This window comes from Anneissia japonica, unplaced genomic scaffold, assembly GCF_011630105.1.
Source record: "Anneissia japonica isolate Jap-2015-1 unplaced genomic scaffold, ASM1163010v1 scaffold3845_len455572_cov173, whole genome shotgun sequence".
In the NCBI taxonomy this organism is placed as follows: Eukaryota; Metazoa; Echinodermata; class Crinoidea; order Comatulida; family Comatulidae; genus Anneissia; species Anneissia japonica.
The window spans coordinates 143259-155213 of record NW_022728625.1 but is presented as its reverse complement, the minus strand read 5'-3'; the positions used below and the strand labels follow the sequence as shown (position 1 = coordinate 155213).

The following is an 11955-nucleotide window of genomic DNA, read 5'->3' as shown; positions in this document are numbered from 1 at the left end:
TTATGTATCATTAGCTCTGTTGGATGATTGGAGAGTACATGAAACACGAATACCATGGACGGTATTATGGGAAAGGTCAAAATTTGGGAAGATTACTCGCCGCCGAATTCGACAAAGTGTTCCAGGACTTTGACGTACTGTTAATGCCAACGATCCCATATCCTCCATCTAAACTTCCACAGAAGGATACATCTATTACTGGTTTGTTTAAATCCCCTTTTTTGTTAGCAATCAGCCAATGAGCTTATATTCTATATTGATATATCTATTATAGATTTAATGTTCCAAAAGTACTATTTTAAACAAATTTCATTTGTATAAAACAAAGTCAAATGTTTAATAGCACTCCAATGCTCATATTTCAAACAATAATCATAATTTCATAATTAAACATGTATTTATTTGTTTTATAGTTTTTTTTTATATATATCAATACAATATGAAATGAATTTTGTACAAATGTTACTTTGTCCTCGTCATCGTCAAATATTTTTCTAATCTATGGATACAGTATTTTCTAATTATGAATAAATCTTAGTGAGTTTTGTTTCCGTGATTTTTTTAATGAAATAATTTAATGTATTATTGTATATTTTGTAAATGAATGTTTGTTTATGGCTTGGAGTTGTTATTCATTCAGAGTATTTTATTTAGTTTTCTTATTAATACAGCATTTAAAACATTTTTTATTTATTTTGTTTTAAGCTAACTATCCGTTTCCTAGAGTGGCGTTTTCTCACTTAAATTAATGGTTTTTATATTGTTTTTTACTGAACAGATCTAATTACAAAATCATATGGCGTTATAAATAATACCATTGTCTTCAACTTGACTGGTCACCCAGCACTGTCCATCAACGCTGGCTTCATAGATGGTCTACCAATCGGGATGATGTTAGTCGGGAAGATGTTCGACGAAATAACATTACTGAAAGTGGCTAACGCGTATGAAAAACTGCGTGATTCAGCACCCAAATAACAAGGAAATCACATTTCAAATAGGCCAACATATACGTATGCATATATATACACCCACATACATATACATTATATATGTAAACACACATACATATATACATACATATACATATATATATATATATATGTAGGCTTATTTGAATAACTATGTATAATTATATGCTATCATTTTAGAATCCATAAAAATACTCCTACTTATAATAAACTTATCCATAAAATATCACTTCATTGCATCAAAAACAATAATGTACTGTGCTGTATAGACTAAACTTTCTGGGAAAAAAGAGCCAGAGTGTCATCATCATCATCATCATTTATTCAAAAATAACCTCTAGCAAGGAGAAGCAAAGAAATACAATCAAAACAATGCAATTGAATTATAAACGTGGCTTGAATAATTAGAAACAGGCATAAAATTCGGACATTACACTCACTTAACTTTAACACATTAAAAATACATTTACAGAATTAATTGCAAGAAACAAGGAAATCACATTTCAAATAGGCCAACATATACGTATGCATATATATACACCCACATACATATACATTATATATGTAAACACATATACATATATACATATATATATATATATACTGTATATATATATATGTAGGCTTATTTGAATAACTATGTATAATTATATGCTATAATTTTAGAATCCATAAAAATACTCCTACTTATAATAAACTTATCCATAAAATATCACTTCATTGCATCAAAAACAAGTAAAGGAAACATGAAACTCATCAGTATCAGTATTATTTTGCTGTTAATTTCCGTACTGATAGTAATTATCTGTATTGTTTTGCTGTTAATTTCAGTATTGTTAATACTTATCAATATTATTTTGCTGTTAATTTCGAGAAGTTAATATTTGATTAATACGTGTATCATTAATTGTATTACCTTTAATCCTGTGATCTTAACTTTGTGGATGTCTTTTAACAAAATTCAATGTATTCTGTGTTGTAGAATAAGCTTTTATCATATTTAAAATAAAATCTCTTCTCAATTGTATTAATTTAAACAGGATCATTCAGACTGTTACCCTTGTCTGAAATTGTATTCTGTATAAATATGTTTTAAATAAATTTAAAAAAAATGAATGACTAGTTTTCATTGTGATACAAACTTAACTGAATTATATAGCTTTGCGCCAACTCCTTCAACAATGCTTCCTTTATTATGAATAATAAATTTCATTACCGATTATTATACTCTTACAACGTGTTATTCAATTACTGTACTGTGCTGTATAGACTAAACTTTCTGGAAAAAAGAGCCAGAGTGTTATCATCATCATCATCATTTATTCAAAAATAACCTCCAGCAAGGAGAAGCAAAGAAATACAATCAAAACAATGCAATTGAATTATAAACGTGGCTTGAATAATTAGAAACAGGCATAAAATTCGGACATTACACTCACTTAACTTTAACACATTAAAAATACATTTACAGAATTAATTGCAAGAAACAAGGAAATGACATTTCAAATAGGCCAACATATACGTATGCATATATATACACCCACATACATATACATTATATATGTAAACACACATACGTATATACATACATATACATATATATATATATATATATATATATATATATACTGTATATATATATATATACATAAATATGTATATATACTGTATATATATATATATATATATACAGAATATATATATATATACATATATATAAATGTTATAAGACTTGCACAATAATAATAATAATAAAATAAGTAAATAAATAAATAATAACAATAACATTATTATTATTATTATTATTGATAAATGTCATATTTTCGGTGGTGATTTTAGGAGACTGCACTGTTACCGTACTGTCTGAAGCTGGTTACACACTGCGACTGATGAATCTCCATCGTCTGTGAGTGTTTGAATCTGATGATCCTCATCAAAAACAATCCGTTTCACGCACCTCGTCACGTTGCGCTCTCGTGGAATTGCATCGGCAGTGTGTGTATTATATTCAATACAGCAATATAGCAACACTACAATACGTCAGTTATTCAATTTTGTTAACTACACAACATATGAAATAAATATTCACCGTATATCTTAATCTAACTAGGCCCAACGTTGGTTACCTCGGTGATCGGACAAGAACTGGTGCTTTTAACGTGGTATGACTAAGACATAATACAGACAGGCATTTCTGTACAAACTAATCTATAAAATTAGGCCTCTGAGTCTAAATCCATTGTGAATTCAACCCAAGTTCATACACTGTTTTAATTGTTAAAACCTCACAAACAACTAATTTCCACTCTAAAGAGCGTAGTATTTTCTACCCTATTGTAATTACTTTAAAGATTATCTTCACAAAATTACGAAAAGAGATTGTAACACCTTAATTATGATAAAAATAAATATGATAATGAATTACTGCAGTTCAACATGTGCTATTATATATTTTAAAAAAGGAGTAAAAACAGAAAGTCAAAGGGCAAGACACGATGGAAAATTATTGTAAATTATAATAAGTCGATGTGAATTATTTAAAAGTTATATGAAAAATTGTCTTCGCCAAAAAAAGGTAAATGAAAATGCACCATTCGTTAAAAGCATTTCATAGGTTTGTTTTTAGAACCAAAAAATACTAATAGTAGGCGAATTTTACCTGGAATTAAAGTTTCGTTAGGCCTATATGTTGTTTGTAGCCGAATAACCTATAGTCTGATTTGTATTTTGCATACAGTTTATGAATTATATACTTTGGCAAGGTTTTGAGTTCTTTTCGCAATATATTATTTGTTAAGGATTGGTGATGTTTTCGAAAATGAGAAGGTACCTCTGTACCAAGTTTCATAAACAATGCCTGAGCGTCAATAGTTTTCGTTTCAAAATGACCGATAAAGTCATAAGCAATGTCACATGGGGCACATCTGGTCTCTACGTCCTGCCAATGCATATCGGCACCAGAGGCGACACTGACATCAGGGTCGACTATATAGCTTATAAACTCTTCGAATGTTATATTATAGAATATTGAATCATCACGTTTATTAAGAGAGGTAGGTTTGTTGATGGCAGTCTCTCGGACCAAATATGTATCATTCTTTTTAGATCGTTGGTTGTCTGGCAGAGCTGGTTTCCGATACTTTTCAACTATCACTGGACCGTACAGCTTTTCATAAAATCTTCCTTTTGCAAACTTATTGTTCCAAGCCGAAACAAGTCTTTCTATCGGTTCACGAACGAATATCGCCTTGGTATATTCCCGTATGATCTTTTGCTTTTCAATATCCGAGTAAGAACCTAAGAGACGAACCGATCCACATTCGAGTTTCTCGGAGGCCTCTTCCAATGCCATGCGCCATGTGACGGAGGATACCTTACGCACTTGACAGAAAATCAAGCGTAGACAATCAACAACAAGAATGTACTGGAGACCTTTCGAAATATTTTGACGATACTCTGTGACAGGTTTGCTGCTCTCTGCTCGATAACGACACTCATCTCGCAGCAAAGTTCTTCTATGCTGCTGGGAGACGCCAAAATTGTAATTTTTGACTACAGAATTTGGGTTTTCTATGAAGTACGCGGACTCGTTTTCAACTTTTCGTCTAACAGATTCAGTATGGTGTTTATCAAGAGGATGAGCAAACCAATCCTGTTGAAGTAAAACATAATGAAACATTGATTAGTAATTATATCAAAAATATGGTACGCCTTAAGCACAAACACCAGTAAATGCTAACATTAGGCATATGAATTAAGTTGTACTGTAATAGTACAGCAACCTAAACGCCCACTATTCTCAAGAAAATGTTCACTTTACCCGTAGTTAAAGCATAATTATGTAAAATATACTTTACTGCCACAATTATAAGAAATACATATAATTTTATTATATATTTTTTTTATATCTACAATACCAATAATCAATTTTAAAGTATTGAATATTGGTATTATACTTTATACCATTATTAGCATGATTACGTGTTCTATAATAAGTTATAATATACCACTGTGATTATTGCATTAATATGATAATGAAAGGTAGTATGATCGTATACTTTGGTTATACAATCTAACAAAAGGCCTAAACGTAAACGACTGCAACGGCTGCATACACAAAAGCTATTATAACAATAGAATTATATAAATATTCACACGATAACATAATTAAATGCAGAATAACTTCCAACGACTTAATACAGATATTTATTGGCATTTACTTCCGCGGTAACTTTTTTTTTATTTGTATTTTTTCAGTGTGTGCGAAACAGGATTTTTATAATTTGCGAACGAAAATATGACGTATATGTGACGTAGTCGTTTTCGTAAAGTTGCAAAACCTCCCTTCTTCTTCTTCTTCTTCTTCTTCTTCTTCTTCTTCTTCTTCTTCTTCTTCTTCTTCTTCTTCCTCTTCCTCTTCCTCTTCCTCTTCCTCTTCCTCTTATTCTTATTCTTATTCTTATTCTTATTCTTATTCTTATTCTTATTCTTCTTCTTCTTCTTATTCTTATTCTTATTATTATTCTTATTCTTATTCTTATTATTATTCTTATTCTTATTAGTAATAATATTATTATTATTATTAATATTATCAATATTATTATTATTAATATTAATATTAATATTAGTATTATTAATATTAATATTATTATAAATATTATTATTGTTGTTATTGTTATTGTTGTTATTATTGTTATTGTTGTTGTTATTAATGTTATTGTTATTGTTTTTATTATAGTTAATCGGTTTAGAAATTCTGTGTGAAATAATAGTGTGAAGTTTGGTTTCCATACAATCGCTACACGCTATCAACGACAGTTTTCGGTAATGCTGATTGGTCGGTCGAATCGAGGAGCCTTCCCGATTGCGTTGGGGAATGCAACGTTGTAGAACCATTGCACAAAAAACTGTAGCGCGCGACAGTGTAGCGATTTTAAGGAAACCAGGCTTTATCTATTTGGCGCATAGATGTTGTCAGTGGAATTTAACTTTACAAGGGATCCAGACTGATATTATGTGTTATTTTAAATTTAGAAGAAAAAAAAAAACAAAAAAAAACGTGCGTATAAACTTACATCGTCACGACGTGAAAACAATCCTTGTTCTGACTTCAACCCTTTAAAGAGAAAATAAGGTTTTACTCAAATTGGACAACATAATAGGACAATGAAATAGACCTACGACAACTTTAATAAGTTAGGCCTACACTGTAGATTAAGTACAGAATATTTTGTATTTAAATAGGGGCAAGGGTTTTCATCTATTTTTTTTTACCAGAATTCTTAAACGTCCAAATGAGTGCCTTCTTTGCAGGTCTCGAATAAGTACCACATAAAATTCATTTTTTCTACTAAGGTCCGGAGACTCCGCTCACTAATAAGCACTGTGGTGCTTATTTAGAGATGGCAGAATTAATAATAGGCCTATTACTAACACAGCAACAAGTCAGATATTCATGTACAATACAACTGAATACAACCCTCCAATATTTTGTAATAAGCACTTCACTTAAAGCCTAGCTTTAGAATGAATATACTGTATTTGCTTGCATACCAAGGACTGGTGTTTTGATGACGATGTCTTGTATTTCCTGAAAGAATCTCGTCAACAGCAAAACAAGGAATGTGATAAAAGCTCCCTGAACACTTCGATTTCTTATATGTTGAAAGTAACGAATCGGCATATTCACGTCAATCACAATTTCTTGTTTCAAGTCAAAAGCTATGCAATTCCTTACCAACCAGCTATTAGTAGGAAGACCTATAAGACAATAACGTTGGATAGTGTTTATTCAAATATAAATTTATTTTATAATTTTAATTTGATCTTTTAATCAAAAGATAGTAAGGGCTTCTTTTCGAGATAGTACTTACATTAACGTTGGATAGAGTTTATTTAAGTATAAATTGATTACATTTTTTCTAAGAACAAACTATGAAAAAATCTAAGAACAATTTATTATTTAACTTTAAGAATTAACAAAATCCAAATTATTCCCATCAACGTCTTTTATTTCCGAAATATTATCTTTACAGGCAGTTATAATTAATGCAAAAAAAAAAAAAAATAATGTCAAGCAGGCCTACTACTACAGTACTTAGCTGAATACTATGGTAAGTCATGTAATAGAATTAAATAGTGATAATGATGGAAGGATTTTCCCAATCAATGTAAAGGGCAAATTATTGCGTGCAGAATCAGGAATAGTGAAACAGAATTAGATGTTTTACATGAAAACATGTGTGAGGACTTGTCCCGATCCAAGTGCTCCTTTGCCCGTGTTTCTATGTGCCTAGGTTTCATAACCAATATACGGAGTTACACCACGCGCACCGAAGAAATAAAACGCTGGTTGGTTTCCTGTTAACCTTAGACAGCAGATTATTTTATAATAATTTTGCAATGACGTATATCATAACCTATGTATGTGGTTTTTTATTTCCAATTTTATAATGTTTCATAATCTTGTTTAATTTGGTTATTTGTGTGTGATTTTTGGATTCTGTGGTATAAATTTGTGTTTGTCCTGTAATTTTAAGACTTTTTTAAAAATACAACTATTGTACATTTTATCTCAATTCAGCTTTGTGCTGCGATGATATTTTGATTTTTTGAAAATAAAGATACCTTGATATATTATTTCATAACCACGTCGTTTTATCGTAAGAAATAGCAATTTATTCCTTAGACAACGCGAGCTCGGAGGTTAGTTGGTACATACCTAAAACTTCAAATAGAAGTAGCTCAATGGGCTTAATCTCGAGAAGCCCACTCTTTAGTTTGCAAAAGAAATATTTAAAAGCCTATTTCGAAAAAGTGCCAGGTAAGACAGATTTGTGGAGGTGCTTGTTCACCTGTTCTCTTTTTCTTGCCATTGGTGTTTTTTCGTTCCAGTGAAAGTAGTCCATGGGCTTCTAATCAAGTGATCTTCGTTTCCAGATAGTACTTACATTCTGACTGACATTATCTTCAATGATTATGATAGCGTGTCAGTATCAAGTTATAATCGAAACAGAATTTTAAATTCCCTGGTTGAAAATCTATACTTCTTAATTTGAATTGCAATCCTTTTGATGCACCCTCCCACCTCTTCAGTTTGCAAAAGTAATCTTGGAAAGAAGCCCATCTCGAAAAGACGCCCATCTCGAAAAGATGCCCAATCAAATGGTCCTAAAAGAGAATTCCCAGGGCTTCTATTCGAGATTTTAAGGTAGTCTTTTACAAACATTATAGATAAATAAGATTTAACAGTTTGACATTAATATTTGAGTAATAATAATAATAATAATAATAATAATAATAATAATAATAATAATAATAATAATAATAATAATAATAATAATAATAATAATTTTTGACCATGGAGTAAATTTTTCGTTGGTATAATTGGATAAATGTTGTATACAGTAACTTGAAATAAGATGGTTGCTTTTTAGGGGTATCCAAAAGGAATGACAGATTTTGGTTCAGATATTTATTTTTTATTAATTTATGAAATTGGATAACAATTATGTTGAAAGCGTTATGAAAGCCAACCCAAGTGTTTTTGATTTCGAAAGCACAATAAATCAGGGTGTAGAAGTGCAAATCTATAATTCGGCCTATGTTCGTGACGTAAGGCTATGGAAATTCGTTTATATAAAGGTTAAATTACGTTATTAAGTTAACTGACATTAAACTTCAGTTTGTACAATCGGAAATAGGCCTATAAATATAAATAGTAATAATATTTATTAATTCAGCCATTTTAATGTTGACCAATGGACATTTATTCACTTTTAACGAATAAAAATTATGTTGAAATCGTTATGAAAGCCTACCCAAGTGTTTTTGATTTTGAGTAAGTACAATAAATCAGGGTGTAGAAGTCCAAATCTATATGCGTGTAACGTAAGGCCTAGGCCTATATAATAATATTTTTTATTTCAGCCACTTTTATGTTGACCGATGGACATTTTATTTATTCGTTTTTTAAAAAAATAAAAATTAATAACCTAATTTTGCCATGCATCTAGATGTGTATAAGAGACAGGCCTAGTACAGTGATTTAATTTAAAGAGAAGGTACTGTACATCATATTATTAGGCGAGGGTGGACCTGGCATATACTTAGGCCTATTCTAGAGCCCTAACCATATGTCTTCTTCCTGTGTCCTGCTCTCCTCACTACTCTAGGCATAGGCCTAATTATTATTTGTACAGTATTACTGTGGTAGTACGTACGTAGGCCTAGCCTAGGCCTGGGCCCTAGGTGTGGGTCTAGCCTGCCTAGGCTAGTCTCCTAATAATTATTATAATATAACCTAGGCCTAGTTAGGCCTAGGCTATGTCTGAGGCCTCTAGGCCTAGCTACAGAGGAACTTCTGATTAGATATTCCAACGTCAAGAGCCATGCTAAGCCTAGTCCTACCTTATTATTATAGGCCTATAATAATAATTTAAAAACACAACATTCAGCGACGACGATGCAACGATGTAACGAGAAAAGAAATAATAGAACACGTCCGCGCGTCCAGTGTAATTCGCGTAGTAGTGATCGCAACATATGCACGCGCAGCACCCCCAATAGGATTCTTTCTATAATAATTTACGTTCACTAGGCCCTATTACAGATATTATATTATAATTTATCTAAAATCCCATTATTTTTATTTATCTCATTACTTAATAATATATAAATATCCAGATAAAAGTTGGTAAAGCTATACATGACACACAGCCAGATGCTCATATGCGTGACTGAGAATTGTCAAGCCTGTTTTCCACTTGCGAATAATTTTATTCACGAGTGTCGAAAGCGTCGGTTCGAGTGCGCAACCTTAGAGCTCATCAGGAACCGAACCGACACCTTCGATTCGCGAGAATAAATTCGCCTAGTGGAAAACAGTCTTAAAAAATGTATGTCAATTAGGCGCGGATACAGACCGTCACATGGCACCATATGACTTTCGCCATGACGAAAGTCAGGGTGGGAGGTCAAAAATAGTTTTAAAAATATTAAGCGATTGTCGCTTTAACTCTCCCCTTTATTCAGAAATGCTACTTGCCTCTCAACCAAAGACAAATAATATACATAAAATAAATGCAATACATTTTTGCATTGTCTAAATATTAATTAATAAGGGACTGTAAATGAATCGGTACTGTGATAACGTGAACTGTTGAGTTTCAATTTTGACTTATGTCAATGTATGGTTTAAATCAAGAATCGATCACATGGATGATGTGTGCGTTGATTCTTATACCTTATTGAAAGCCACATATAGTTTTATAATATTTTGTTATTTCAAAATCACACTGAAGCAAAACGTATTACTACTACTAGTAGTATTACATTTTTAATAATTAATTTACTATTTTAACGAATATTATGGAAAAACAGGTCTTTATTGGTGTGGTAGCATATATAGTTGTGGACCTAGAGGTTAAAACTTACCAACACACTCACAAACTGGAATTTGATACATCTTAACAAAAAAGTAAAAAAGGACTACCAAGCCATGCAAATGAATATGGCATCGGAAGAAGAGCAACGACAACAATAGTATCTTTATTTGAATTCAAACAGCGTTTAACGTGGAAAAAGAATTTATAAAACAATATTGGAAAAATTGAGAAGACGCGGTGTCTAATTAATAAGCATATGATACGGTACTGTATTTAGTTGGCAATTAAAATGCAAAGTTTTCCAGACCCGTATATCCATATATGGGTCGGGTAGATGGTTGCGACGCACCCCACTGAATTTGAAATGTCCACTGTATAAAATCTTAAATATTTACATTTTAACCAGTAATCTTTTGTTAGGCCAGTTATCCTATTATATCATTAATTATTTCACCAGGAAACAAAAAAAAGAAAAAAAAGTATGAAAATAACGCAACATTACTGTCACATGGCTCTTCTGGTAGCACATGCAGTACAAACACATAATACATTCGAGTATGTTAAAATAAGAGCTTCCATGTATTTGGAGAGAAGAAAAGGAGTGTCTAAGGGAATTGAAAGCGATTGATACTTGGCAAGTTCCTCTAGTACCAGAATATACGAGGTTGTTTATACACAATGGGCTAAGGTGTATTTACCACAGGATTTATGATTGGATTTTGCATTAGTGTAGATGTTTTTTACTTTTTAAAATTTACTTGTCACTTCTTTATGTTTTTATTATTCATTCGTTTTTTTTTATAAACAAAATCATAACTTTAAAAAAAAAAACCCTTTCCTATATAATTTTAATAGAAACATTTAACAGCCAAAGGTAATTAAATTAGGATGATGTTAAGTGTGGTTCCTTAAATACAGCAGTAGATTCAGTAATAGACCAAATGTTTTGATTTTAGTGTCTACACCTATGTTTTCAATATCAACGAATTTATCTACATCACTCAAAATAACGTATGAGGCGATAATTATTGATTATTGTGTTCATTTCATTTATGTATTCTTTGATTTATTTTTAACAAAAACTGAAAACGTTAATCAGTAGGCCTACCTAAAATTGTTTAAGTTCAAACTAAAAATAAAACGCCGAAGCTTCCAGCGACTTGGAGGAAAAGGAGTGCCTATAGGGAACTATTACAAGGCTTGGCAAGTTCCTCTATAGTATCAGGATATACGAGGTTGTTTACACTTTAAGGGGCTATAGGGTGCATATACCACAAGGTTTACTCGAGCGAAGTGTTTAATCGAGGGCGGCGTTTATATTTTTTGGTGTAAAATGGACACGTAATACTCAACACTGTAAGTGTTAAAATACAACACAGAATTACCGTCAAAATGTGTTATTGCGTGTTCAGATTTATTGATCCCAATCAGGTTAGACGAAATGAAATTCTACTGGAGTTGAAAATTAATAGCATGAATTGTTTCAAGGGGGTGGGGTGGGTGGCGTTTATTTCTGGAAAAAAGAAACGCCTCGAGGCGTTTATTCGAGGGAGGTAGGGCCTATTTATTCCAAATGAGGCCTTGACGAGGTATTCGAG

The 11955-nt window shown here is 31.5% G+C and overlaps 2 protein-coding genes across 4 annotated transcripts in view; one reads left to right on the top strand and one right to left on the bottom strand.

Annotated features, from left to right (window-relative positions):
- LOC117114438 (amidase-like) overlaps positions 1-2196 on the top strand; it is a 20854-nt gene extending 18658 nt beyond the window's left edge. The window contains exons 10-12 of the mRNA XM_033258105.1: positions 15-201; positions 779-1068; positions 1544-2196. Of these exons, the coding sequence (XP_033113996.1) occupies positions 15-201; positions 779-978 (387 nt within the window). The 3' untranslated portion in view covers positions 979-1068; positions 1544-2196. The remainder of the gene's footprint in view (positions 1-14; positions 202-778; positions 1069-1543) is intronic.
- A 481-nt stretch (positions 2197-2677) lies between these two features.
- Positions 2678-11955, bottom strand: part of LOC117114439 (carbohydrate sulfotransferase 14-like) — a 10494-nt gene continuing 1216 nt past the window's right edge. The window contains exons 1-4 of one of the 3 annotated variants that reach the window (XM_033258108.1): positions 9381-9483; positions 6525-6731; positions 6047-6087; positions 2678-4623 (exon numbers count right to left, since the gene is read on the bottom strand). In XM_033258108.1, the coding sequence (XP_033113999.1) occupies positions 3637-4623; positions 6047-6087; positions 6525-6654 (1158 nt within the window). In that variant the 5' untranslated portion in view covers positions 6655-6731; positions 9381-9483 and the 3' untranslated portion in view covers positions 2678-3636. Of the gene's footprint in view, positions 4624-6046; positions 6088-6524; positions 7456-9380; positions 9484-11955 lie in introns of those variants that run through there. The other 2 variants (XM_033258107.1, XM_033258106.1) reach the window with 2 other exon arrangements.